At 56.2% G+C, this 27,708-nt stretch overlaps 2 protein-coding genes and 1 long non-coding RNA gene across 25 annotated transcripts; 2 read left to right on the top strand and 1 right to left on the bottom strand.

Moving 5' to 3' along the window:
- LOC145532453 (uncharacterized) lies at positions 1–8,098 on the bottom strand. Its single transcript, XR_014073253.1, has 6 exons — positions 7,811–8,098; positions 7,461–7,544; positions 5,090–5,238; positions 1,660–1,859; positions 573–941; positions 1–411 (listed from the first exon to the last, which is right to left on the bottom strand). It is a non-coding gene; the product is annotated as an uncharacterized LOC145532453 (long non-coding RNA).
- Positions 5,909–10,045, top strand: ABHD16B (abhydrolase domain containing 16B). Its single transcript, XM_081557381.1, has 2 exons — positions 5,909–9,836; positions 10,019–10,045. Exon 1 carries the CDS (start codon positions 8,409–8,411, stop codon positions 9,819–9,821), a length of 1,413 nt encoding a protein of 470 aa, XP_081413507.1. The 5' UTR covers positions 5,909–8,408; the 3' UTR covers positions 9,822–9,836; positions 10,019–10,045.
- Positions 9,576–27,463, top strand: TPD52L2 (TPD52 like 2). 23 transcript variants are annotated; one of them, XM_081557439.1, is made up of 9 exons: positions 9,576–10,310; positions 14,081–14,226; positions 15,945–16,093; positions 16,940–16,999; positions 20,639–20,740; positions 23,523–23,549; positions 24,307–24,348; positions 25,359–25,407; positions 25,925–27,463. In XM_081557439.1, exons 1-9 carry the CDS (start codon positions 10,178–10,180, stop codon positions 26,018–26,020), a joined length of 804 nt encoding a protein of 267 aa, XP_081413565.1. In that variant the 5' UTR covers positions 9,576–10,177; the 3' UTR covers positions 26,021–27,463. The 23 variants fall into 23 exon arrangements, 22 of the variants coding, with proteins under 22 accessions (XP_081413565.1, XP_081413564.1, XP_081413570.1 ...); XM_081557438.1 differs by having other exon boundaries at positions 24,304–24,348; XM_081557441.1 differs by lacking the exon at positions 9,576–10,310 and adding an exon at positions 11,582–11,698.
- Positions 27,464–27,708: the final 245 nt, after the last annotated feature.

The raw sequence follows: 27,708 nt of genomic DNA, 5'->3' as shown, positions 1-27,708 counted from the left end.
TTTGTAAAAAATTAGGCTTTATTGGAGTATAATTTACATACAATGATATTCCCCCATATGAAGTGTACAATTTGATGAGTTTTGACAAACCTATCATCATGTAACCACCCGCACTATTACAATATAGAACATTCCCATTCCATATAGAACATTCCCATTCCCACCCACAACACCTCAGCCTCTTGGCGCTCACTCTGCCCCCGCCATCCCTGCCCACCACTGATCTGCTGTCACTGTAGTTTCGTCTTTTCTGGGATTTCACATAAACAAAGCTGCGCAGGATGGGGTCTTCTGGACCCGGCTCCTTTCTCGTTCTGTGCATCAGCCATCCACTCCTCCTCTTTCCATTCGCCAGCTGACAGACGTCTGGGGTTTTCCAGTGTGGGGCATGTGACCAGTGCTGCTGCGAATCTGAAGACAGTCCTAAGTGTGAGCATGTTCCATTGCTTTGGGGTAAATGCCCAGGAGTGGGATTGCGCGATCCTTCTGATGCTGGTTTTCTGAATCTTTGCATGTGTCTATTTTCGCTCTGCCCCACCAGGCTGTGAGTTCCCCAGGGAGAGAGATATCACCTGTGTTGCTCACTGCCATGATCAGAGCCCAGTGCAACTCTGTGCCAAGACTGTATATGCCACGGGTATTTGTCCACCATGTGAGTGAATGAAGCAGTAACGGTGGTGCCTGGGATGGTAGGTTTGGTGATGCTGATGGGAAGTGATGATGGCATTGAAGGTGGTGGAGGTGACGATGGGGATGGAGGTGACCAGTTGAGGACAGTGACAGACTGCTGGTGCTGATGGAGGTGGTGTTTCTAATGGTGATGCTTAGAACAGCTTCCTTCACCCTCCCTGGAGATGCAATGTCCCTCTTTGAATGTCTCCTCCACCATCTCACCTCCAAGACCTCCAGTCCCCCGTGCCAGAGTCACACCTTGGAGCAGGCTGTCAGGTAAATGGACACCCATCCTGAAGCGACACTTTCTACCAGCTCCCAATATGGCCATACCCGGACTGCCCACAGCTGACACATCTCACCAGCAGCAACCTTCCTTTCTCCCAAATACTCGGCCTCCCCCCTCTTTGGCTTCCGTCTTATCCTATTTAGATTTCATATTTTCTCTCAAAAATACCACAAGTGTTAGCATCCTCATCCTCTCCTGGCTTCTCTCTCTCCTTGCCTACACCTAAGCGGCTGCTCTCCACCAGAGAATCCACCAGCAGACCCTGGACACATCTGGTCCGTCTGCATTCCTCCCAGGCCACTGTGCTCTGCCTACTCCCCACCCTCCTTTCTGGCCTCCCTTCTGGAGCCTTCCTCCAGCTCGAGCCCCACGCCTGCCTCCAGGCCTCCTCCACAAAGCAGTGACCATTCAGAAATGCAAACCTGAGTCTGGAACATTCCTGCTGAATCTCATTGGCTTTTGAGCAGTGGCTTCCTCTCAAAGCCCTCTTCCCAGTCAACCACACCCTAAATGATCTCCATGAGCTCCCCCCCCTCCTTTCCTGGCCTCATTTCTGCCCCCACTCCTGGGTTCCAGCCACACTGGTCTCACTTTTATTCCTCCAAGATGCCAAGTTCCCTTCAGCCCTAAGGCCCTCCCCAGGCCAGCCCCCCGCACCACAGTCTAACTCACAGTGAACGCACCACAGTCTAACTCACAGTGAACTCGCCACTTTGCTGGTCTCAGCGCCTGCCCGCTCTCCTGCCCTTCCCACTCCAGGTGGGCGACCACTGGGTTTTCCCTGCTGAAAAGCCCTTCTTCACGCTAAGCCCTTACTTCTCCCCAGCAAGCACCCTGGGGGCAGAGGTAGACCGCCCTGTCCCTAGCCACTTCGCAGCAGACCCTTCCTGAATAGTCCCTGTTGAGAAAGTGAGGGGGGATTGGAGGTCAGTGATTCAGTTCATCATCAGGCGCACAGGAGGTGACTGAGGAGGAAGAATTAGCTTCCTCTGGGCCTCCTGGAATCCAAGGCAGGACACCAGGCCAGGCCCAGGCAGTGGTCATGACAGCTCAAGGGATTTGGGAGACTCCAGCCCGTGCGGGTCCCAGGCACTGCCTTGGACTTTCCAGGGGGCTTTGCCACAGAGGGCGCCCGGGCATTTCCTGCCCAGTCTTACTCCCTGAGGCCCCAGCCCTGTGGCCCTGCTCCTTCCTCCCCCGCCAGGGGGGTTTCCACCCAGCCCGAGCCCCGCTATTTTTAGCTCAGGGACCAGGACCAATCCTGGCCCCATCACTTCCCCCAGGGAGCCTGGGCAAAATGGGGGCTGGGCTCCAGAAGCTGGGGAGGTGGCAGCCTGGCAGCCCCTCCCTTCCTTGGCCCCCAACTCCCCAAGTCACCAGTGTACATCTTGGCAGCCCAAGTGGCTAGTGCCTGGGCCCCATGCGCAGGGGCTCCAGTCCTCGGGTGGGGTGGGCCCAGGGCCTGGGTGGGCTACCGCCCACTTCCTGCAGCCTCGCCCCAGCACTTCAAAGGCCGCTGGCGGCCCTGTGGTCACTCCCAGCTCCCACGCAGCCCAGCCGGAGGGGCGGGCCGGGTGCAGGAGCCCCGGCAGCCGAGTCCTGCTCCGGCAGCTTCAAAGCACTGGGTGGGCAGCCCTGCGGTTATATCCCCGGGACAGGCGGTGTGAAGGGGGGGACAGGAAGGGGGAATAAGGGGCCCCTCTTCTTCTGTGTCCTCCCCACCCCACTGCCTTCCTGGGTGGGCTTGGGGCAAAGGCCCAGACACTCTCCTGGCCCCAGATCCTGTCCTGGGGCCTGGATGCCTGGGGTGGAGATGCCCTGGTGGTATATATTGTGTGTGGGGTCCAAGTGGGCTCACCCTGGAGTGCAGCCCCCCTAGAGAAACCTCAGGAACCAAAGTGGGGGGCACCCCTCCTGGACTCCTCAGGGCCCTGGCTGAGCTGAGGGGATGCGGCAGACAGCCTTTCCTCTCTCTCCCGTCCTCCCCCCCCTTCTCGCCCCACTTTCCTGCCTGAAGCGGGGGCAGCTGGGAGGGGAGGGGACAGGGAAGAAGGGCCTGCCTGTCTGGGCCCTGGAGCAGCCCTGCCCCCACCTTCCACGGAGGTGGGCTGGACGGGCTGCGGTGGGCTTGACCTCGAGCCAGCTCCCCAGGGACCCGAGAAGTGAGAGGGGTGGGGGAGCCAGAGCCGGGAGCAGCACACTTTGAGAACAGAGAGTGCCTGTGCGCAAGTGGGGGAGGAAACTTCCAGGGTCCCCTGGGGTCAGCTCCAGGACAGTTGCCATTTTTAATCTGCACAAGAGACTTAGAAGGAGCCGCTAGGGCTGTAACCTAGATCCGCTCCAGCCGCTCCCAGCAGTGCAGCCCAAGAACAGCCCCCTCCCCCTGCCGTGTGCCCAGACAGGCTGAGCGGACCCTTGTGGAGACCCCATCCAGGGTCCTCGGGGGGCTTGCAGGGTCCTGCCTACTCTGGACTGGATTTGTGCCCCACTCCCAGTCTCCTCCTCCATCTGGGGTGTAGTGGAGGGCTCGTGAAGGAGCCCCACTAGTGAGCCCCCAGGCCTGACACCTGGCCTAAGCAAAAGTTGGCTTCAGCCCACCCACTCAGGCAGGTGGGAGACCCACACCCCAGGAAGGATGGCCTAAGGCCACCCTTAGGCTTAAGGACAGCTACCCCTACCCCGTCCACGCCCGGGCTGTCTCCTGCTCTCCAGAGGAGAGCTGAGGGCTCAGCTCCTGAGACCCCATCCCTCCCACCGCCCTTCCAGCTTCTTTACTCTTGGGGTGACTGCCGAGACCCAGGATGCTGCTGGGGGTGGAATAGGGGCTTCCCAGAAACAGTTTCCAGAGGAACTGCCACACCCCTGGGGCAGCAGGAGGAGGTGACCAGTGCTGGGGTGGGGACTCCAGCTCCCTCCAGTTCTCAAGGACCTCTGTGTGGGCCACCCCTTTGGAGACACCACCCCCATTCTATCTCACCACCAGGAGAAAAATGTTGATAGTTCTGTGTGCAGGAACCAGGAAGGAGAGGCAACTTCTGTGCCCTCTGGGGACCTGGGCCCACTCCCGCCACAGAGTCTGAGTCCCCAGGAGAGACTCTATGGGTGGGGACCAGGGCTCCAGCTGGAGGGGAAGCTGGGGCAAGTGGATGAGGAGCCATCTCAGGCCCTCCACTCTGGTCCTTTTTCCCACCACCACCACTGGTTTTCAGGGGCCCATGCTGAATATGTACCACCCAACCCCCAAAACCTGCCTCCCAGGGCAAGCGTACCCCATCCTTTCCATCACCCCCAACCTGAGTAATCTCCCCTCGCCAGAGCCCTGGCTGGCTGAGATCCAGGCCATGGTTTCCATCTGGCCACCATGAGAGAGACTGGCCAGTCTGGGGGTCCCACAGGTGAGGGGCCTCCCAGGGGCAGCGGGCAAAAAGCAGGGCTGGATTGCCTGACTGATGGAATGGCTCCTGGTGCCTGGTCGGCTGGTCAGGATCAGTCAACATTCATTAAACTTATAGATACACAGACCGGCAAATACTGAACCACCACACTCCTGGCCATGCTGGGGAGCTCCCTACATGACTCAGGCCAGCACAAGCTTTTGGAAAAGCAGTCTGGCATCCCCCCCACCCTGGGGCACACTGTTAGGACTCTGGTGTGGTGAGGAAGCCCTGAGAGGCAGGGTCCTGGGCAAGGGTGCTTGCTGGCAGCCACGGCTGAAGGGAAAGATCTGGAAACCTGGGTCCCCACCAGCAGAGGGGGCACTGGGGCATTAGTGTCTCATGGGGGGATGAGTGGCTGCTGGCATCTGCAGGCATGCAGTGATGCTCATGAGAAAGGCCAACTGCCCAGCAACGTGCACATGATAAAATACCCCACTAGCCGGGCCTGTGGGTGGGCATGTCTGTGGGCAAGAAGAGAAGGTTATGGTCTCTGGTTACCAGAGAGGAGACTGGTAAGGACTGTTACCTTTCCTGCGCCCTGCATGACTTATGGCAGGGAGCCCATGTGACACTGTGAATAACATCATGTAGCCAGCACCTTACATCAAAGCCTGTGTGGGGGGGGGTGCGCTGCAGCGTTGGGAAGGATGAGCCCACCCTCAGGGGCTCCCAGCCAGCAGTGACACTGTACCTGGAGTGTGCGGTGACATTCCCAGTTGTGCAGGGGACCCCAGGGACCATCTCGGGAGCCGGACTGTGTGTGGCCTGTGCACAGTGCAGCCCCCAGGGGTGGCTTCTTTACCCTGACGGGGGGCAGTGGGAGGGGAGGCTGAGACTGACCTGCAGGAAGGCAGGAGAGGGTGTGGGCGTGCATGGCTCCCCACAAACCCCGCCATCCATGAGGGTGCGGGTAACTCTGTGACTCCAGATGTTCAGCAGCTGTCTTGGCCATTTCCGCCCTCCTCTGACCCTGCATCCGCCAGGAAGCGTCCCCTCCTGGCCTCAGGCTCCCAGCCACCCCCCACCTTCCCTGCACCCCATTTCCTGAGCAGAGGCGTTTGTGCAGACTCAGCTCCCCTCCCGCAGGGCAGCCGCAGCTTTCCCAAGGACAACGCTGCCTCAGAGCCTGGATGCCCCTGTGAGGGCTCTGATCCCACCCCTGCTGCTCCAGCCTCTGGGACTGGTTTTCTCTCTCTCTTTCCTTCCTTCCCCGAGGTTGGCAGCCTATATCAGGGCCTCTGGGGAAGCTGAGCAGAACTGGCCAGGAGGGAGCCCTGCTCAGCGGGGGAGGGCCGGAGCCCTGCAGGGCGGAGGCCAGAGGTCAGAGAGCCCAGTCAGCCCAGACTGAGGGGGTGGGGGGAGTGCATGCTCAGATATCGCCTGGTGGACACTGCTAAGTGGCCTGTGGGCCACTGCTGGGTGGACACTGCTGGGTTCACAACTCCACCTTCCCTGAGCAACTGGGACACACGATGCCACTGTGGCTACAGCTGGTCCAGTCTAGTGGGGTCCCCTGGAGAGGGGACAGCTGGAGGAAGGCTCCTTTCTTGTCATGTGCCTTCCTGTCTCAACAGAGCTGGTGGTTCTGGGGTATTTGGGCTCCTGTGGGCTGGGGGTCAGGGCTCAGGCCAGACACAGGGTAAGGGCTCTGGGGGTGGGGTCAGCAGCTCCAGCCTGCTGACCTCTGCCCCCTAGAATCCAGTCTCTGGCTGCTCCCTCTCCTCCGAGCTTCCTGCTCCTCCAGGGGAGCCAAGGGCAGGCAGGTGGGCCTGGCTAAAGGAAAGCCTCTATTTCCAAACAAGATGGGCGGCTGCCCCCAGGAGGGTGCTGCTCCTCCGCACGGCACCTGTCTTTGCAGGAGCATCCTGCAGTACGCCCCACTGCATCCTCTGTGTCTGCCGGGACTGAGGACGCCACAGGGCCTCTGCTCTGCTTCTGGGGTTGCTCCTGAGGGCTCACAAGATGAACCTGGAGACTCTGAGTCTGCACTTTCCCTCCACCCCCCATGCTAGGATATGAGTTTATGAAAGAGGTTCCTAAGAGAGGAAATGCCCACATCCTCCCCAAGGTCCCATCTCTACCTCTGACCTCAAGGTCAGGCGGACAGCTCAGGAGGGCCAGGACCACCCACCCCACTGGACAACTCTGCCCATTACCTGACCCAGGTCTCCTCACTGCCCCTGCTGCCACCCAAGACGCAGGAGAGAGGCGAGGTGGTTACAGGGCAGAAGGAATAGGAGCAGAGCCGTTGCCCAGGGGGACAGTGGACCCTGGGCCACCCTCTCAGGTCTCAGGACCTAACTGATGAGTGAAGCAGCCCAGAGTGGGATAGGAGCTGGATGATCAGGAAGATCTGGACCTCAGGGCCTGGAGGGAGGCGTCCTGGGGATAGAGTTTCCAGATTTAGCAAAAAAACAGGATATCCAGTTAGAGTTGAACTTCAGATAAGCAATATTTTCATATTAGTATGTTCCATGCAATGTTTAGGACATACTTATACTCAGAAAGGCTTCGGTTGTTTGGTTGAAATTGAACTTTAACTGGGTTTTCTGTATTTTACCTGGCAATGGGGGTGGAGGATGGACATTCAACCCTCTCAGCTCACTCACTGCCCATTGACTCCTCCTGCCCACAAACCCCAAAGGACAGCAGTGATCCTCAGCTCTGCTTCCCAAGCCAGGAGGGGGCTGACTGGGCCAGCAATGCCTCCAACTCAGCTGCACAGAGCATTAGAGCAGAGAGAACTTGGGCTTGGAGCCCCTCCCCAGAGGGCTGGGCTCTGGGCCTCCTGGGTTTCAAGGAGTGGGCTGGGTTTGCCAAATTCCCTTTTAGGCCCATGCAGCTGTTGAAGCCACCCCTGGGGCATGGCTCTTCCCTGCCTCCCTGCCCCGGGGACTCTGTCTCTGCCCTCAGGTGGGCCAGCTCTCACTGGTGCAGGACAGAAAGGAGAACCCAATAAAGCCCTCCAGAAAAGAGGAAGGGACAGCTTGTGGGGTGGTTTCTGGGGGAGGAGGGCTCAACCAGGGGCTCAAAATGAGGAACACTAGCCAGGAAGGACCCACCTGGAGAATGTCATTGCCTCTGCAGGCACCAGTGGAAAGAGGATCCAGAACAGGCGGGGGTTTCCAGCCTGTGCTCACCCCTTCCTGGGAAAGAAGGTGTGGAGGGCCGGGGTGCAGGCAGTGAGCAAAGAGCCCCAGCAGCCAGCCTCCACTGCTCCCCCAGGGACTTCCTGAGCTTTGCTTCTGCCCCTGGAGTGCTGGGCAGAGAACTGCTCTCCCAACCCACTCCCCTCTCCCTCACCCTGGCTTGTGGGGGAGCCAGGGCCCATGTAGCCTTTTCAGACTCTCACAGCCTGATCCCCAGGACTGCTTTCTCCTGCCTCTGGTTCCTCTCCCACCAGGGTGGGTACCTTGGAAGGTGGGCACCTTGGAAGGTGGGCAGGTGGTTCCCACCACAAGCTGGTTCAAGGTGGTGGGCAGCCCTGCATTTTTCTCAATGAGGCCCAGGAAGAGGTCAGCACGGTTGATTTCCAACCTGTGTGTTCACCTACAGTTCAGGGAGGAGGGGGCGGGGCGCTGCTCAGGCTTAGGTGGAGGTGGGCTTGCCCTTAGATGAGAGGCTAATGAAACCACGAGGATTCCGGTCAGAGAAAGCCTGTTGAGGGTGTGGCCACATCGAGGTCCTGAGGCTGTGTCCCGGGGGGCGGGGCAGAACTGGGTCCACCACGCCTTCGAACCCTTTGTGCGCCTATCACGGGTCTCTCCCCAGGCAACGGTGACTCACAAAGCCGGCCGAGCCAGGCAGAGGCCTACTCCCCTGGACCCCAGTGGGCCCAGGTCACAAAAGCCACGAGAGCCAAGCCCCAAAGAGATATGTCCTGAGGCGGTCTAGCGAGCACCCACCACTGCCACCGCCCGCTGGGTCGGGCCTGGGCCTCCCACCGCCACCGCGACCCCGGGCCGGCGACTGGGTCTTAGGGCTCAGTCAGCACTCAGGGCCTCGTGCCCATGTGCGTGGTCTGCTTCGTGAAAGCGCTGGTGCACGTGTTCAAGATCTACCTGACAGCCAACTACACCTACAACTTCCGCAGCTGGCCGGTGGACTTCCGCTGGGATGACGTGCGAGCCGCCGCCGGGAGTGGCAGCAGTCACCGCGCACTCACGTGCGCGGCAGCTGCGGCGGGCGTGTGGCTACTGCGGGGCGCAGCGCTGGGCGAGGACTCGCCGGTTCGGCCGCCGCGCGCGGCGCGCAGCCAGACGCAGTGCCTCCTGCAGCAGATCCGCCAGCTGCCCAGCCAGCTCGCCAGCTACGCACTGGCCCACTCGCTGGGCCGTTGGCTTGTGTACCCCGGCTCCATGTTCCTGATGACGCGCGCGCTGCTGCCGCTGCTGCAACAAGGCCAGGAGCGCCTGGTGGAGCGCTACCGCGGCCGGCGCGCCAAGCTGGTGGCCTGTGACGGCAACGAGATCGACACCATGTTCATGGACCGCCGCCAGCACCCGGGCAGCCACGGCCGGGGCCTGCGCCTGGTCATCTGCTGCGAGGGCAACGCCGGCTTCTATGAGATGGGCTGCCTATCGGCGCCGCTGGAGGCTGGCTACTCGGTGCTGGGCTGGAACCACCCGGGCTTCGGGGGCAGCACGGGCGCGCCGTTCCCTCAGCACGATGCCAATGCCATGGACGTGGTGGTCAAGTACGCGCTGCACCGCCTGCACTTCCCGCCCGCGCACGTGGTGGTCTATGGCTGGTCTATTGGTGGCTTCACGGCCACGTGGGCCACCATGACGTACCCGGAGCTGGGCGCGCTGGTGCTCGATGCCACCTTCGACGATCTCGTGCCGCTGGCGCTGAAGGTCATGCCCCACAGCTGGAAAGGGCTGGTGGTGCGCACAGTGCGTGAGCACTTCAATCTCAACGTGGCCGAGCAGCTGTGTCGCTACCCTGGGCCGGTGCTGCTGCTCCGGCGCACACAGGACGACGTGGTCAGCACCTCGGGCCACTTGCGCCCCCTGCCGTCGGGCGTCGTGGAGGGCAACCGCGGCAACGAGCTGCTCCTGCGCCTGCTGAAGCACCGCTACCCCGCTGTGATGGCGCGAGAGGGCCTCGCCATTGTGACCCGCTGGCTGCGCGCAGGCAGCCTGGCGCAAGAGGCCGCCTTCTATGCGCGCTACCGCGTGGACGACGAGTGGTGCCTATCCCTGCTGCGCTCCTACCTCGCGCGCTGCGAGGACCAGCAGGAGGACGAGGAGGCCCGGGGGTCACATGGGCTAGCCTTCCCCTGGCTAGTGGGCCAGGGCCTGAGCCCGCGGCGGCGGCGGCAGCTGGCGCTGTTCCTGGCGCGGAAGCACCTCAGAAACGTGGAGGCGACCCACTGCAGTCCGCTGGAACCCGAGGACTTTCAGTTGCCCTGGAGGCTGTAGACCATGCTTCTGCAGGTCCCTTCCCCACCCCCACCCCAAACCAGTAAAGCTGGCCCTGCCCTGGATCCCGACCTGGTGTCTGGCGGAGGGTTGGGGGAGTGCATAGGGATCTTGCACTCTCTCCCTCACTGGGGTGTCCCCTCTCTCCTGTCTCTTTTTCTCTCCAACACTTGTGAACCGTTCCAATCTGCTCCCAGCTGGTAAAGGGAATGCAAAGATTAATCTGACCCAGTTTATGGCAACCCTGTGTGATGGATGCCTTGACACCTGGAGAGGATAGTGGGAACACAGGCTCTGGGTTACAGGATGACTGGGAAAGATGCATGTTGAAGGGTCTGTGAAAGTCGCTCCTAACTATGAAAGGACATTGGCTTTGGAAGGGCTGTGACCTCTTCAGGAGTACAAGTGCAATGCTGCTGCTTCATAGAGTTCCTCCACTCCACTCTGGCTTCTACAGGATGGGGTTCACCTTGGAACCACAGATTCAGAGTAAGTGGCATGTCCTGATGTGACTACAGACACACCTGACTGACCACTCATTGCTTTGTTCCTGGCTCAGGGATGCCATAATGAATGAAAGACAGGCCCTCTGCCCACCACCATCTGTAATACAGTTGCTTCCTTACCATCTCCCCTAAATTGCATGAAGCAGGGACTACAAGCTGTTCCCAACCCCCGGGGATAGGAGCTGGCCAGGGTGGGTTCAGCTGGAAACTGGAAAAACTGAAAGAAGGTAAGTGAGGCAGCATATAATTGACAGCAGCAGAGCATGACCTGGCCTGGATGCACCTGGGCCAGTGCAGGCAGAGGCAGGTAACTAGGGTGACCTAAAGTAGCAGGAAGACCTGTGGGGAGGTGAGCTCTGAACTGAGACAATCGGAGGAGTTACCCAGGTAAAGGAAGGGGCTTTCTTCCTAGGGATCAGTACATGCAGAGTGACTTGGCTGTTAGGTGGAATGCTGTCCAGAAAGGTCAAATCCTTGAGGGTTTGAATACCACTAAATGGTTGCTTGCAGAGGCAACTAGGTAGCCAAAGAAGGGTAGTTGTGGGACTTGTTCTAGTGGGACCGGGTTGCCTAATGGCTACATAACTCTTCTTTGACAAGTCTAGGAAACTCTTCTCCAGAGTCATCTGGAAGCAACTCAACTGGCTGAGTGATGGCAAGTAACTCTGGGCTCAGTTTCCTCATCTGTAAGGGTGAGGGCCCCCCCTGGCTCACCAGGTTGCTGTCAAAAGGAAGTAAGAGAACACAGTGCCGAGGGTTGGCTCCTCCATCCTGGAGAGGGAACAGGTGGTCATGCCTTTTTCCGCGCAATCCCCATACTCTTAAAAATCACTACAAAAAGGAAGGACTCAAAAAGAAACAGAATTCCAAAGTCAGGGGGTCAAGTCTCAGAGCGGCCTCAGTCTGACCCGCCAAAGTAAGTGAGCCGGCAGTGGCAAACACGCTGGGGACCTCCAACATGCCCAGCTCGAGACTCTCATAGCCCGATGAAGCACGGTCCTCCCACTTCCCAACTTCCTCGAGCTCCTCAAGACCGTTCTACCTGTGTGTCTCGCTGGTGCACCGGACTCTGTTTCCGACTTCTTTCGCAGCCTCGGCCAATCAGGTTGAAGCGGGACGGGGGCCAAAACACTCTCTCGTTGGACACTGCTCGTAGGGGGCGGGGCGAGGGCGGAGCGCACGTCAAAGCGGAAGTGGGTCGTCGCGCTGCTGATATCGTAAGCCGCGGCTGCTGAGCAGGTTCCGCTGGGTGCTGTGTACGCGGCGAGCTATACCTGGTGCGGCCCACTCGGCTCCCACTGCGCCCGCGAACCGGGTCTCAACGCCAGCTGCGGCCGGGTAGCCATCTAAACATGGACTCCGCCGGCCAAGGTACCTGTGGGCCTCGCGTCGCGTGGTGGGCTCTGGGCCTCTCCGCCTGCGCCTTCCTACCCCGCTGTCCCTCTTTAGCTCCCAGGCTCCTGGCCTAGAAGCTGCAGGCAGGCGTTCCGCCCCTGGCTGGGACTGCTCCGAGCACTGGTTACCCGGCGCCCTTCCGTCGCCCCAGAGTCTTGGGTTTCGTCACTACACCCCCGCCCAACGCTTGCCCGGCGGGCCGCCCTCAGTTCCTGCGCAGGGCCCTTGGGGACACTCCATCCGGCCCTGGACGCGGGCCGAGGTGCCGGGCGGCGCCGCGGCGGGAGAGGGGAGGGGAGGCAACGCCGCCCTCGCGTTGGGCGCAGCGCCCCTTGGGTGGCAACACTGCTCGGAGCCCAGCCTACTTCGGAGTTGTCTCGAGGAGGACGGGTGTAGTGAGTCAGGGGCACACCCAGCATACCAGGCCTCTCTCCGGAACAGACATCCCAGACCAGCTTGAGGTGGCCGCGGCGGGTGTGGAGCGGGCCCAGAAGCTTGAGATTTTGAGGACGTGGTACAAGTCTGTCTTCCATCCTGGGGCTCTAGAGGGTGTGATGATTAAAACTACGTTGATGTAACTTTACTGGATAATTTCAGGATGTTCTTCTACTGTTTGACCTGTATGGGCATATTAATTAAACATTAGAATTCGTCAGATGCACTGGGTTCTCGTCAGAAGAACGACAGAAAACACTTACTGAGCACCTGCTATGTGCCAGACACTATACCAAGTCTGTTTCTGAGATCTTTTTCCATTTTCAGAATAACCTGTTTAGATTGGTCCTTGTATTACCCCCATTTTGCAAATGATTATACAGGCTGAACTGCGACTCACCGGTGAGGGGCTGGCCCCCAGTGTTGCCTACTGCACCACCCGGTGCTTGTTCTCTGTAGGTCCTTTGGTAAGACACTTTCCTGCCTTGGCCTTCTGTGAGTCAGGGGGTCTTCCCCAGTGACTGGGCAGTGCCCAGCATGACTGGTGAGTATACAGTTTCATCTGGGGTGATTTCAATGGGATCCAGTTTTAGCTTTATAAGTAGACACTACCTGTCTGTGAGCGTTGGTTTTTAAACGTAGAAAAGTTGTAAAGACTTTAAAACATTTAATGAATTTAAGTATTAAGTAGGTTCAGCATAGCAGATACAAACGATGTAAGTAAAACCACATTGGTTGATCTGAGTTAAAAATTTGGATCAATTGATTTAAAAGAAAACAAAACACACTTCATTTAGTGAGCATCTCTAGAGCACCATAGAAGTGTGCCTGACTCCAGCTGTGTGGACATGTGAAGGAAATGACACAGCCAGCTAAATAGAGCTTATTTGCCTTTAAGTGCACTTTATTTTTAGCAGACTCTAGGATTTCTAAAGTAGATAGGCATATCTGCAATTTAAGACACTTTTTATTTCTTTGCAACCTTTATGCCTTTTTATTTATTTATTTATTTATGTGGCCAAGCCAATTGACTTGTATCTTAGTTCACCAACCAGGGATTGAACCCGGGCCCTCTGCAGTGAAAGCGCAGAGTCCTAACTGGACCACCAGGGAATTCCCTTTAGTTTACTTTTAAATGTTCCAAATACCATACAGAGCTTGTTTGTTCACAGAATGTGCTGATCGAAAAGGAAGATGTTTTCAGTGTTGACTGTACAACACACTAAACGATGGTCATGTGTTTGAATTGAAAAGAACTGATATAGACCTATTGTTCTTGTAAACTTCTAGTTCATACAGGAAAATGCATTTAATATGAAAAAAAATTTGATGCAGAGATTGAACCTGATCTGGATGTAGCGAGGTGTGTGAGGTAGTGTTCCCCCTGTGCCTTGCTGCAGCCTCCGTGCTGCGGGATGCAGGTTGAGGATGAATTAAACTGGTTTTGTTTTGGTGACTCCCCACAGGGCCTGGATGACTGTGTTCTTGTGTGTCATCTTAGCTTGTGCCCTGGCAGAGCAGCTGATTAGAAAATGGTGCTGGCTGTGTTTTACAGCTGTATTAAGTTCCTTCTCTGAAAAAAAAAAAAGGAAGATCTGTTAGCTCCAGATGCTTTGTTTGTAGCAAAGATTTTCTGCCCATGAAGAGAGTATTATACAGGAGGAACCAGATTTAGGGAATGGCTGCCTTGTGCCAGCATTTCTGGAACCTGAAGAAGCAACTTACGTGGTCTGAGACGTGGCTGCTATTTGTTTGGTGGCCACAACCATCATTGTAGAATCTATTGTAGAACCTTTCAGAGAAAAGCCATTTTCTCCATACCCTGTCTTGCCCCCCTTCCCTGGGTGGGGCGGAATCTCTGCCCATTTTATTTGTCTATGACTTCTTATCTGATGCACTCTGACCGCATTTTGTCTCTGACAGATATCAACCTGAATTCTCCTAACAAAGGTCTGCTCTCCGACTCCATGACGGATGTCCCTGTGGACACAGCGGTGGCTGCTCAGGCTCCTGCTGTCGAGGGTCTGACAGAGACCGAGGCTGAGGAGCTCAGGGCGGAGCTTGCAAAGGTGCTATGTCTTGGCTGTCCGCTCGGGGGTGCTGTGAGGTCCTCTCTGCCTAAAAATGAGCTGGAGTGCTGGCTGTGCTCCAGGGAAATTGCCCTGGGAACCCCACAGAATCTGTCCTCTGCAGCCTTGGCTTGTGTGTGTCTGGCACTTTGCAGGCTCTCTGTAAGGGAAGTGTCCACACGGACGGCTGCTCTGAGCACTCCATCTGCTGCGGGTTTCCCTTTTGGAATAACATGAAATTTTCAGGATCCCACAGATGTATCTGCCCCTGGATCTTCATTTTCCTTCTTTTTTCATGTGATCTTTTCAAAGTGAGAGCTATTTAAGAAGAAATAGGAATTAAGAACAAAAGTCTCTGCATATAATTTTTATTCAGACCAACTGCCAAGAGTGTTTCTTTTTATGATGTGATACAGCCTGATAGTGATTCATTTGAGATTCCAGAATCTGGGGAAGTGCACTTGTCAGCATCAGTCAGGCGGGGGCTGGAGCATGCTTGTCGCACTTCTCTGCTTCATCTTGGGAGACAAGCCCATCCTGATAACATCCTGGGTCCAGGCCCCGGGTCTGAGCAGAACTGGTCATGTGAATGAACCTGGCCCCAGGATCAGGTTTTAGAATGCAGAAGAAGCCATCCTTTCTGAATTGAGCAGAGGTTAAAGGAGAAGCATCAAGAAGTCCCAGGAAGCCTGTGCTTTGCCCTTTATTTCAGGACATACTGGTTTAGAGAATAAAACCACAATGTCTTTTTCAGAGGTGAATTGTAAAGTGAAGACGAGCTAATGTTAAAATGTCAGCCTACGTGTCCACAGGCTGTTAAACCCATGTGCACACAACACCAAAAACAAAGTTAATGTCACCAAGTGTCACTGCTGGAGTGACTGGTTAATAGTTTGGCCTTGGGTGATCCTTGATTTTGAATTATTTCTTTCTTCAGTATTTTCTAAAGCAAAGTCTAGTGACTAGCCAGATAGGGCTCTAAGTGGCTGTTAATGCCTTAATCCAAACAGTCACTTTTTAAAGAAGGGGGTGGTTTTTTAGAGTAGCTTTTCACGTAGAAGCTGAAACTATTGAGAATCTAAAGCAGAATGGCTCTAAAGCATGCTTCTTTTTGTCGTCCGCTCTTTAAGACATGAGAAAGTTCTGGTCTTTTTTTGTCAAGATTTTTCCTGTTGTCCAACTCAAACTACACTAAGCAAAAAAGAGAATTTTCTTTGGACTTGTGTAAGTGGCTTTTGCCAAGGCTTGCAGCTGACCTTGGGAACACAGATGTCCTAAGGATTGTTTCTTTGTCATGTGGGTCTCTGGCCATCCATCCGTCTGTCAGCTCTGCTTCCTTCCCTCTGTGTATGGAATTCCCCCTGGGTGCAGATGTGGCTTGCCTGCCCACCTTTCCACCTTTTGTTACCCGTGCCCAGACAGAAAGGGGCTGCTGTCTTCACACACCCAGTCTGGAACTCCGACAGGCCTGGCTTGCCATCTGTGGGTAGACACTCAGCTGAGGGGAGCAGGACAGTTCTCCAGAGAAAGTTGAGGTGCTGGTGCCAAATACAAACAGAAGCGATGGCCGCTTTAGACTATTCCTAAGACAAGTTATGTTTCTGTAAATGGAGAATTCTCATGTGATTCTGAGAAATCCTCTTTGTAGCATGTGTAAGGATGTCAGTCACTTCCTGCCATGGTGGTGGTTGAAGCCTGGTAACTGCATGCTTTCGCAGGTGGAAGAGGAAATTGTCACTCTGCGCCAGGTGCTGGCAGCCAAGGAGAGGCACTGTGGAGAGCTGAAGAGGAAGCTGGGCCTTTCTGCCTTGGAGGGCCTGAAGCAAAACCTGTCCAGGAGTTGGCATGACGTGCAGGTCTCCAACGCGTGAGTGTCCGCTCTGCCTGCTTGAGGGGGCCTGGAGTCCTGGGGGTGAGGTGCATCCCCTGGAAGCTGCCAGCTCAGGGCCCTGAATCCTTGCCAGCAACCAAATCTGAATTTGGTTTACTCAGAGTTTAGAGTCTGCACGTGTGGTTTTAAAAGGTGGCGAACACGCTAGTTGTCCCAGCAGAAATTGACGAGAGTATGTTTCAGGTTCTAAATTGGAGAGAATACAAATTAGGTGCTTAATGAGACTAGCTTTCCAGTGGTCCCCATAGGTCAGTGTCTGCTGAAGTGGGCATGAGTCCTTCTTGTGAGCATGATGTGATTACGGCCCCAGAACCTCTGACCCAGCTCTGGATTTGGGGAGTGCAGATGTGTGGCTCCTCTGAAACATATTCTTCAAGGAGGCGGGGTGGGGTGGGTGGGAAATGTTTCACATTGTCTGAGAAGCTGTGTCCCACTGAAAGACCAAATTGAATTTCATAAATCTCACTTATGAAAAACCCAGTTCTCTGTCTTAGAAACTGGTAGGCTTTAAACCCAAAAGGTGGCTGTCAGAGTCGTGTTTGGGGCCGTGGCTGTGCCCTTCATGCTTCTCACAGCTGTTCCCCAAGAGACAACTTCTGCTAAGAGGGCAGGCCTGCCTTAGGCATGAGGAGAGCTAGCCAGGCCTGTCCATGCCTCCCTGGCCTCACCCAGCCCTCTGACCAGGTTCTGAGCAGAAGCAGCCTGGAGAGCCAGTCTTCCTGCCAGCTGGTCCTTCTGTTTTCCTTGGAATTTCATCTGCAGTTTGAAACCTGCATTGAAGTAGTTTTTCTAAATAATTTACCACAGACTTTCTGTTTTTAGCTACATGAAAACTTCTGAGAAACTCGGAGAGTGGAATGAGAAAGTGACCCAGTCAGACCTGTGAGTGCCTCCTCCCCTCCCGACATGACTTTCAGGGATAGGAAGGCCGAGCACACTCTGCTCAGCTTATTAGCTTATTGGCTGTTTTATTTTTCATATAATTTTATTCTTCTCAAACACAAAATACCTTTTAAACTCTAGTGGAGAAGCGTGCAGGCGCAGAAGGAAGTTCACTCAGCCCCCAGATGGCACTGGGAACCCCCTCCTGACGTGTGTTTCTTGGATAAGAGGCCAGAGCGGGGGTCAGTCTGGTGACAGACTGGTGGTGCTCCCCTCCGCAGACCTGGCTCCAGCTGTGGTGCTCTGGGGCTTCACCTGCACTGAGGGGTGGCTCTGAGTCAGCGCAGCGTAGGCTGTGTGGGTCAGATCTTGAAGTAGCTCCTTTGGCCTGAGAGGCGAGCACAGAAACAGCCACATAGCAAAGAAGCGGAGCATGGAATCCTCATGGTGGCGCTGTCGGTCAGAGCTCGGGCTTGAGATCTGTGAAATAGATAATGGCATTTCATTTGTACTCTAGTCTGATTATATCCTTTGAACTGGGTGGTGCAGTGTTTTAAAATCGTTTTCTGGGATGTCTTAGAAGGAAGAACTGTGGTTGCCAGAAGGCATGGGCAGAAAGCCCTTCTTTCTGGGCTGAAAGGAAACAGTTGCAACCTGGCTTGTCTTGGAGGTGCCTGGAAGCCCAGGTTAGCCAACTGCCCATGGAGCCTTTGCAGCCTAGGTTCGTGAGGGCAGCCAGGCACCAGGTGGGTCTGGCAGTTGGAGTTTCCGTGCTGTTGGTGTGGCTTGGTAGGGCGGTCCCTGGCTCACGGTGCCAACTGAGGCTGAGAATTGCCTTGGGAGGTCTTGGTGCTGTTTTGGAAAGCCAGCTGCCCGGGAGCTGCCGGGGCACTGCTTCCCCAAATCACAGTTCTGACTCCTCTGAATGGACTCCATGGCTCTGGACCTGTAAGTGTGGCTGGCAAGATTGGCTCTTTTCACATGCTTCATCAGGCAGTGGCTGTGGCCATGAGGTCTCAGCCCCAGATCTGTTGGGAGGGTTGTCAGGCCTGGAGAAGTCTCTGCAGTGACAGTGCAGGAGGCAGACAGCATGAGACAGCTGTTCTGCAGTCTCGGGGTGCCTGGCTGGTGGCTGCAGGAGGCTGTTACCAGGGTTCCTTGCCCACAGCTTCTGGAGGGGATGGTGTGGCTGGAGCCAGCGCCCTGTCTTCCCTAATTCTTGTTGTTGTGGATCCCTTTCAGCGAATGAGAGCGTGGCCTGGAAGGGAGGAAGTGAGGTGTTTGCAGCCGGAGTGCTCGGCTCTGGTGCAGTGGTGTTGTCATGAGCAGGTTGATGCCACTCGGGGGTTTCAACCCAGCTGTTGATTCAGCAGCCATGCTCTATTGGTCACGAAGTGATCATCTCATGGGATCCTTTCTTAGGTAGATCAGAATTAAAATTGTGCTTAGAGTAAACATCAATGAATTGCATAGTCACTTACTGGCATATTAACCTATTTGGTCGCAGGTTGCAGAAGGTACAGCTACAGATAGTGTCAGCTTAGGAGGGAGGGGTAGGCCTCGTCTGGTGAGAAACCCCCACTCTAGGCTGCCCACCTGGGGCTCTGACCAGCGCTTCCAGCCTGTGTCACCCCCCTTCAACCCTCTCCACAGTGAATTTGTTCTCAAGCTCCTCTGTGGTCAAGGGGGCCTGGTGAGGCAGGACCGTATCTTCCCATCCTTGTAGCTCAGCAACAAGGTGGCCCAGTGTGGGAGTCATTGGGCTTTCACTGGGGTCAGGGAGCTCACCTCTAGCCAGTCTGGGATCATGTGCCCCCACTAGTGGGAGGTGGGGACAGACCCCCCCAAGGGAGGATCCTGGAGAAGGAGCATCCCGCTGGCACCTCCCTCTCACTGAGGGTCAAGCAGCGTGGCATAGCCTGGTGCTCTCAAGTGCAGGTTGGGCTGAGTTATTGGGGACAGACACATCCTAGCCTCTGCACCACATCTATCCCAGCGGGGGGCTGCCTTGCGAAGTAGCCCGGAGTGGCCCGAGTGCCTGAGCACCCTTCTGAGTCGCCTTCTGGACGTTCCACTTCTGTTGCCATGTCTTGCGAGACGCCAAGACAGGCCACGGTGTTGGAGGCAGCTCCAGGTGAAGGCACCATCAAGTGAGAGGGTGCCAGAGGGAACTGCAGCACAGTCCATCTGGAAACCCTCTGAGAGGAGGGTGTGGACTGTGGGTTTTGGTGCGAATCAACTGCAGCCTAGAACAGACCTGTCCCTCCACTGGAGGGAGCTTGTCCAGGGCCCAGTTGTCCAGATCCTTGGGTCGCTGGGCAGGTTGGTTGGATGTTGAGTTCCTGTTCATTTTAGTTCTGAGATTGTGTCAGACCGTCACTGGGGAAGGAATTTTTGGATGTCAGGTTTTTTAAGGCCTAGAGTGAGAATTAGACATCTTATTAGTTATTGAATTCAAAAAACCCAGAAGCACAATCTTCAGCAAGGATTTTGGAACTTGTTTTCTACCCGCTGTTAACAGTATGTTCAAGAATTACTGATCTTCCTGGAAACTAAGATAAACTCTACGCCTTAGTGACTTCAAGGTATTTCCAGACTTGCTGTGAAGCAGCTCGTGCTTTGAGGCCCAAGCCCTGCTGTGCTGTGAGGGGCCGCTGCCCAGAGGAGGAGGCTCTCCAGGGTGCTTGAACCAGGCCGTCCCCACAGGCTGGGGCCTGAGGCCGGCCTGAGGGATTCGGGCAGCAGGTGCTCACACAGGGGCTCTTGCAGGCAACGGTTAGGGGTAGATGCAGAAGGGAGCCAAGAGCCAGTGCCATCCAAGCCCACCACTGTGACCTGGGATGCCAGGAGGGCTGGAGTTGGTGGGCACCTCTGCCATGTTGAGCGCTCTTTTCCTTGGGGTGCCAAGTTGGCTCGGCAGGAGCCTCTGGGTTTAGGCTGCTGTGTCTTCTGTTTGTGGTGGGGGCTGGCGGCTCAGGGTGGGCCCACGGGTGTCCTTGCCGTCCCTGTGGCCCAGGCACCCCACTGGTGCCTGTCCCACTGCTGTCGAGGTCACAAGCCATCTTGTGGGTGGGTGGGGCAGAAGATCTCCACGGGGTGCCAAGACCACCCCCTTGAGCCAGAACAGTGGCGTGAGGTGGAGATAGGTCTCCCCTTTCTCAAAGGACATGGTAGACACAGAACAAGAGGGCTGGAGGGGCTGCTTGGGGTCTGAAGGCCGGCCGGGCACCGCCCGTTTGAGCTGCCAGGCTCAAACCCCATTGGTGCAGTTGAGTTGTTCTGTCCTCAGAGGACTGCTTTGGATAAGAAGAGAAAAGAGAAGCCGTGTGAGGCTCCTAAAGGCTTGTGTCCCTGGGCTCTATGGGCTTGTTTGCTATGGAAGTCGGGGAGGTAGGGAAGTGAGTTTCCACAGGGGGAGGAGGAAAGCCTGCGTTATAGGAAGAACAGAAGACAGGGTTATTGCAGGGTGTGGGCAGTCATGACCTGACAGTGCTGCTCTGTCCGTACGCAAGTCCCCTCCCTGGGGGCCCGGGTTACTGGCCCAACCTCCCCCTCTTTTCTCTGGTCACCTTGTCTGTGGCATACGGGCTGTGGGTGCACCTTCTGTGTGGTTCATTTAACCACTGTTTCTCCTTCCAGCTATAAGAAAACCCAGGAAACCCTGTCTCAGGCGGGACAGAAGACCTCAGCGGCCCTGTCCACCATGGGCTCTGCCATCAGCCGGAAGCTTGGGGACATGAGGTGAGACTCCCTGGTCTGACACCTCTGCCCTGAGACCTGGGCTGAGCAGGTGGGGTTTTAGGATGTTTAGGTCCATTGGAGGGTCTGGTCTACAGGAAGCCTGCCGAAGTGGGCAGATGCACCTACCTCAGGTGCTTCTCAACACCCACAGGTGTGGCCACACCAGCCCCAGACCAGTTGGTTCACAAGCCTACCTCTACTGGCTGCCTCTTTGCCATTCCTTTTTCTCGTGGTGAGGCGTGGGGGGTCACTGTGCCCATGGGTGACTGTACTTGGGGTTGGTGAAGGCTGTGGTTCTTGTTGACGTTCCATGAGGACAGATGGTTCTGACCTGGGGGCAGTGGCAGTCTGGACAAGTCAAGGACAAGCGTGGTGTGTTTGCCTGGCTTGCTCCTGAGAGCGTGTGGCTGCACATTAGGGCCCCCAACCAAGCAGTCTGTCTTGGAAGTGGATAAGACCCTGGGGGCTGCCTGAGTGCCTCTGAAGCAGGCCAGGGGAACTGGGGCCCAGCATGCAGCAGTGCCCGCCCCAGCCTGATGGCCGTGACACTCCCACACCAGACTCTACCCTGAGTTTACTGCTCTGGGCTCTGCTGCTACCCCTCAGGCCTTCCTCTGGGTTGTTGGGGTGAATCAGTGAGAGTAGCGGGCAGCACGGGTCAGCTCCCTCGCCAGAACCCTGGACTTGGCCCTGGGTTCTGCTGCCGGCCCTGCGCTGTCTCCTTACAGCTGATAATCCTATGGGGTTGCTGTGGGCCTGGCCTGCTGAACTGTTGTTGAGGTCTACCCAGCCTTGACCCTTCACTTCTCACCCTTCCTGCCTGCGTAGAGTAGGCATTTCCCCACCTCATGGCCTGAGGTTGCCTCTTGGGCCTCAAGGTGGGAGCCCTGCCCTGGCCACTGGGCCACAGGCACTCACCAGCCCTGGGACCCACCCAGTTGTGCAGAGGACAGCTGATGCCCAGAGCCATGATTACCTTTTGTTCTTGATTGTTTGATATCATTATACCTCTTTACTCCCTCACCCCCAGATTTTTATTTTGAAAAAATTTAAACCTTTGGAGAAGCTGAACAGTCAGTAGGCAGTCCATGCCTCAGGGGTGCTCCCCCTGCACTAGGGGTCCTTGCAGACTGCCCTCAGATGCTAAGTCTGGCCCATGGTGATTGTGACTCGGACACAAGAGGGACCCCCAAGCGGGGCTTTGCACAGCAGCCAGGAGGGCCTGTGGCCATCGCTTCCCCAGGCTTCACACTGGTTAACATGTCCTCCCAGACGAGTCTCACTTGGTGCTGGGTGGGATGCCCGTTGTGGCCACCTGAGCTGGGCGGAGGAATGCCTGGCAGTGAGCTGGTCACATGCCCCTCGTGGCCTGGCCTCGCTCCCAGGGCCTGTCACAGGGTGGGGGCCGCACCTGCTTACGCCTGTTCTTTCCTCCAGAGTCCAGGCTGACGATAGAGCATCTGAAGCAGGTGACAGATCTGCTTCGTCTTCTTCTAGGAATGTTCTCTTTGACTTTCGGTGTCATGCCCTCATGTTCAGTATTCTCACTGTCGCACGTGTTCAGAGCATCCTAGGTGGAAGTCAGGCGAGAGGGTAGAACCCCTGGTGCAGCGAGCCAGCTGGGCAGTTCTCACACACGTGGCTTTGCTCTGGGAGGACAGAGCTCAGTGTGCCCCGTTCTGCTCAGAACCCAGGGTGGCCGTGTTGTGGCTGGTACTGTGCCCGCCGTGTGTGAGCCCTGCTAGTGGAGGAACCGGCCCCTGGTCACGGTTCCTTTTGGCTGGGGTCTCATCCTGAGGCCCCATGTGCCTGCCGCTGGCTTTGCCCTTGTGATCCCAGTGCTGCTGTGAACTGAGTCTGAGGGGCCCATCCATGTGTTCCCATTGCCTCACCACGGGGTCTCAGGTGGCTTAAGGTCGAGGCCCATTAACCTCTGGTTTGGAGCTCGAAGCTGACAGAGTTCTCCACTTCTTGACACAGAGAACCAGGCCCAGGGGTTTCCCTCGCAAGTTGAGGGTCAGGTGCTGCTCTGTCCTTCGAGACAGCAGTCCCCCGAGTGTCTAGAGGGTCCCGTCCAGGAGCAGCCCAGTCGAGGGGCTTGCTGCATCCCCAGGGGCAGGGAAATGGATTAGCGTCAAAGGCCCAGTTAGAGTGAGGTCGGGCCTCCGTCCGGCTGGGTGACCTTTGATGGGACACGCACCTCTTCTCATTATCAGGCTTGTTCTCCCGCCGAGCACAGTAGGTCCTGCTGCCCAGCAGAGCACAACAGGTGCCTCAGGCCATGTAACTGTCACTTCTGAAATGATCTTCATGTTGGGGTGGCCGCCGGGGTGGAGGGGGAGCTGTGGCGCCTCCCCCTACCCCAGCAGCTGCCCTTGCATATGTTCTGGTTTTTTGGTCATCTTCTGTTATCCGTGGTGATGCAACCAAAGCGTGAAGTGCTTGGGGGTGTTGCAGGCCCTGTCGAGGTGCGGGGGCACACTGGCCCAGCTGGAGTGTAGGCTGATGGGGTCCCGGGTCCTGGGTGAGGTACAGACCCTGGCGGCAGAGGAGCGCCTCACACCCTTGCTCTGCTTGTTTCTCCGGGTTCCTTCTCTCCAGCCTGTGGCAGAGTCAGACGCAAAGGTCCCCCATATGTGACTGCGTGAGGGAGAGTGGGGCAGAGGCTGGACAGGGGCACATGTCCTCCCCTGGCGGGGTGGTCTCAAATGTAGGGCTGGGGTGGGACTGGATGCCCCTCCTAATGCTGCCTCTCTCCTCTCTTCCTGCTGCTGCCCTTCAGGGCTCGGCCTTTCTCACACTCCTTTAGGTAAGACTGACACTGGATGTGCCGGGCAGGGCTGTCTATGCTTCAGGGCTGGGAGGCTCTGGCCGGCCCTAGTAGGCTGTGTGGATGGGGGCAGCACAGCAAGGTGGTCACCAGCGGTGGGACGGGTGCAGGGCTCCTCCCCTGGTTGTGTGGCTGGCTGGGCACTGTCACTGCCTGCTGTAACTTGGCCTCACAGAGTAGCCATCGGCCCACCCTGACTCTTCCTGGAAGAGGCTACGCTGGCCCTTGAGCCATCATGTCCCCGTGTCCTCGTCCCCCAGGAGTGGTCCTGCCCTTGACGGGGAGCTGGTCTCCTTTCCGCCCTCGGGTGCTTAGGCCCCGGTCAGACAGCCTCTTGAGTGTCCTTTAGCTCATGTTGATCAAGCCACTCCTCCTGCTTGGAGGCCAGGAACTCCAGAACAGTCATGACTTTTGATATTCATACTTGTCCTGCTTATTTTTCTGGGACTTGCTGTGAAATCACATGGGATGCTTGGTGGCTCTTTGCACCAGAAATGTTTTTAATGCCTAGGCTGAGGGCATCTTAGTATCCCTGTCCTGGTGCCTTCCCCCTACAGTGCCACACTTCTGGAGCCATGCAAGGGGCCCCAGGGTCAGTTTTCCTGGTTGGAGGGGGGCTTGTGAGGCTTCTCTGTTCTTCCCTGATACAGGGGTGGGACTCAGCTTCCTGCAGGGGGAGCTGGTCCTATCCTTGCCTTAACTCTTCCTTCTCTGCTCCTCCTATGCTTCCAAGCAGCAGCCACTCCATCCGGCACTCCATAAGTATGCCAGCCATGAGGTAATGTGCTCCTGTGCCCCACAGCTGCCTGAGCTTGCCAGGATCCCACTGGGAGGCCAGTGGCAGGGGGTGGCTCTGGCTGGTTCATTGCACATCCCCTACACCCCCGACGAGGAACCACCTTCCCCTGTCAGTCTCTGGCTCAGATTTGGGAGACACCCCTTCTAGGCTGCAGAGGTGGTGGGGGTGAGGCCCAAACTGGGCTCTACCTGGGATTCTCCAGGGCTGCCCTCAGGTTGGGCTGGAAGGGGCAGGGAGGCTTGGACACACCAGCACCCAGGAGGCTGCCAGGGGTCTCCAGGCTTTTTACAGAGACTGTTTATCTTGAGAACAGTCAGAGCCATGGCCTGTTCCTCCTCGAAGCCCCCACCCATGCTCTCTCCTGCTCTGTAGTGCAGCCTGGGTCCCCACAGAGCTGTCGTTGTCCCAGAAGAATCTGCTCCAGCTGCTACCTCCCCTCCCTGAGCATGCCTAGGGGTCACTAACAGGCTGCCTCTGGTGGCCTGGGCACAGGGAAGGGGTACGGCGGGGGACCTGGGCCTGGCCTGCTTTCTTCTCTGCCTCCTCATCGCTCTCTGCTCTTAGAATGGGCCTTAGTTTTCCTCTTGCTTGACTTCTGTGAGAGATCTGTGTGAAGAACACACAGGACTTTCGGTAGCCCCAGGATGTGTGCATTTAGGGCACAGCAGAAATGTGCCCAGCATCCCCCACCACCCAGTCGAGGGGTCTGCAGTTCGCCCACATGAAGTTTGGGTCTCACCAGCTGCTGGCATGCAGATCATCTGTCCTGCAGTTGGTGGGTGTGGCTGATCTCAGTTCTGTCCTAGGGGAGCCTCCGGAATGTGTGTGCCCCCTCGCCTTTTTTTGGCTTGTCACGTTTTTACAGTGAGACCTGGGGATCTCTCTAGGGTCTTTCCAAATGATGACCCTAACCCCAAGGCCCTTCACATTTAGGAGGGCACACAACCACATGTTCCTTACAATACTGATATCTTTTTCTCTCTTTAAAGGAATTCTGCTACTTTCAAGTCATTTGAGGACCGAGTTGGGACCATCAAGGTAACTGGCCTGGACCTGGACTACCCATTATGCTGGCTCAGGGCCTGTCACTAGTCACGTGGGTTCACGTGCAGTCACAGGAACTGATACTGAGAGCCCTTGTACGGTCTCCCGTGGTGATATCCAGCAGCATCCCAACCGGGAGAGAACACTGTTATAGTCATGACAGAGCACAGTTCATCCGCACGGAGACCACAGCTTGCCTTCCCCCACCCTACCCTGGGCAACCTCTAATCTGCTCTCCATTTCAGTCATCTTGAGAAAGTCATACAGTACATGACTGCATGCATCAGTGTGCGGACTTTGGGGCCTGGCTCTTTCTACTCTGATTCCTCAGAGTGACATCCAATCTGTTGCCTGTGGCAGTGGTTTGTTCCTTTTGTTGCTGAGTGGCATTCACATTACATACATTCCCATAGAGATTGACGCTTTGAACTCCTAGGAGGGGCATAGGTAGGATCTGTCATGTATGTGCCCTGTCTCATGCCTTTCTCTCTTGGTCTTTCCCCATCTGTAGTCTAAAGTTGTCGGTGGCAGAGAGAATGGTGGTGACAACCTTCCCTCCCCAACGGGGAGTGGTGACAGACCGTTGCCCGATCACATACCTTTCTAAGGCTGTAGCGACTTTGCCTGGCCACGGAATAAGCACACCCTCATCGCCACAACTGCAACTTCGAGTGGTGGGTGTGGAGGACAATTATGCCATCCCCATGGAGACGTGGTTGCTGCGCTCACATGGGTCAGAGAACACGCCTTGTCCACAGATGCCTCCCCCTCTGTCAGATCAGCAGATCATTTCACCTGCCTTAGGGCAGGGTGGTGGGTCCCAGGGTGACTGAGCCAAAACCAGGCTTCTGTTGGGAATCTCTTAATTGGTCAGCATGTTTAAAGGGGGGATGTGATAAGTGTAAAATGCGCTGTGTTTTCCGAAGTCTTTCCGTAAGTCACAGAAGGATGAGTCATCCAGAAAGCCCTGCCTGATCTGCAGTTTAATTTCAAAATGCTAAACAGGAAAACTATCCATTTTCTGAGACCTTCTAGAAAGAAGCTGATTATCAGCAGCTGCCTAATTGTTACACTAACAGTCTAGCTTTAACAAAAGCAAGTTCTTTATTTTCTATAAATGCAGTGGGTTTTTCAAAAAGTAAAACTAAGCGAAGCAGCTTTAGCCTCATAGTTAGTATTTCTTTGGACTCAAGCTGAAATGCACGCCTTACATCGCCTTATGCTTTGTTTATAATGTTTTTATATACAAACAAGGGTTCTTCAGTGGGTTTTGAGCACTATATAAAACCCTGCATCCAGCCAAGGGGCAGCACGGCTGTGCCAGTGCTGTTTTATTTCATGAGTGTACTCCATCCCTATGTAGAAACTGGTGTCTCTCCTCTTGGTGACCACAGCAGCACCTGCTGGCCAGTGGGGTTGGAGGCAGGAGAAAGACCAGCCCCTCCACGGAGGGCCTGGGCTGCCCTTGTGCAAACCAGCCCTGGCTGGCTCCTCCCCGGTCAGCAGCTGTAGCCTGCGGTCATGCCACATGCTGGGGCTGGCAAGCAGTAGGCAGACCCTGCAGGTAGGTCAGGGCTGGGGCTTCGGGTCAGCTGGGACTCTGCTGTTGCCTTTTCTCAGGAGCTACAAAGATCTCTTTCTCCTCTGATGCTGCCACAGCCCAGCAGCTTCACCCCTGGCCCCATGTCTGGTGCATCTGGAGGGGCAGCTCTGTGCCTTATAGGCTCTTGGTGGGGAGAGACCTCGACCGCCTGTGTGTGCTTTCGAGAGGGAGGAGCCATCAGCTTAGTGTCCTCTCTGCTGGACTGTGATGTGCTGCCTGGTATCTGCATGTGCTGGTCACTTCAGACACTTGGGGGGCAGGGGGCTGCAGTCCACACTGTGCCTTGGAAGGAACGCTGCTCCATGCTCTTTCCCTGGGGTTGGAGTCTCAGATGGGGTGTGGTGGGAAGGCAGGATGCAGGGGTAATGACTGCCTCCTGGGTTTCTCTTTTCCATAAAGTAAATAATGGTGGTTTGTCAATAAAGCATTTCTTTGGGGGAAAACGGACTTCAGCTCGTGTGATGTGTCTTACTTCATTCAGGATGGTGGCGAAAGAGTGGCCAGGTAACCGACCGGATCCCTGTTGTCAGGAGCCTGCACCCTGGGGAGAGGCAGGCAGGAGACAGAGGGTCTCAAATGCAAATTTCAGATCTTCAGTGCCATGAGAGGGTGTGTTGACAAAGCTGGAGGGGGGTCTCTGGGGAAGGGGTATGGAGGATGAGGAGGAGCCAGCCATGCTACAGTGAGTCCAG

Source organism: Giraffa tippelskirchi, chromosome 13 (genome assembly GCF_054371585.1).
Source record: "Giraffa tippelskirchi isolate mGirTip1 chromosome 13, T2T-mGirTip1v1.2.pri, whole genome shotgun sequence".
NCBI classification, from domain to species: Eukaryota; Metazoa; Chordata; class Mammalia; order Artiodactyla; family Giraffidae; genus Giraffa; species Giraffa tippelskirchi.
This window is presented reverse-complemented; position numbering and strand designations above follow the sequence as displayed.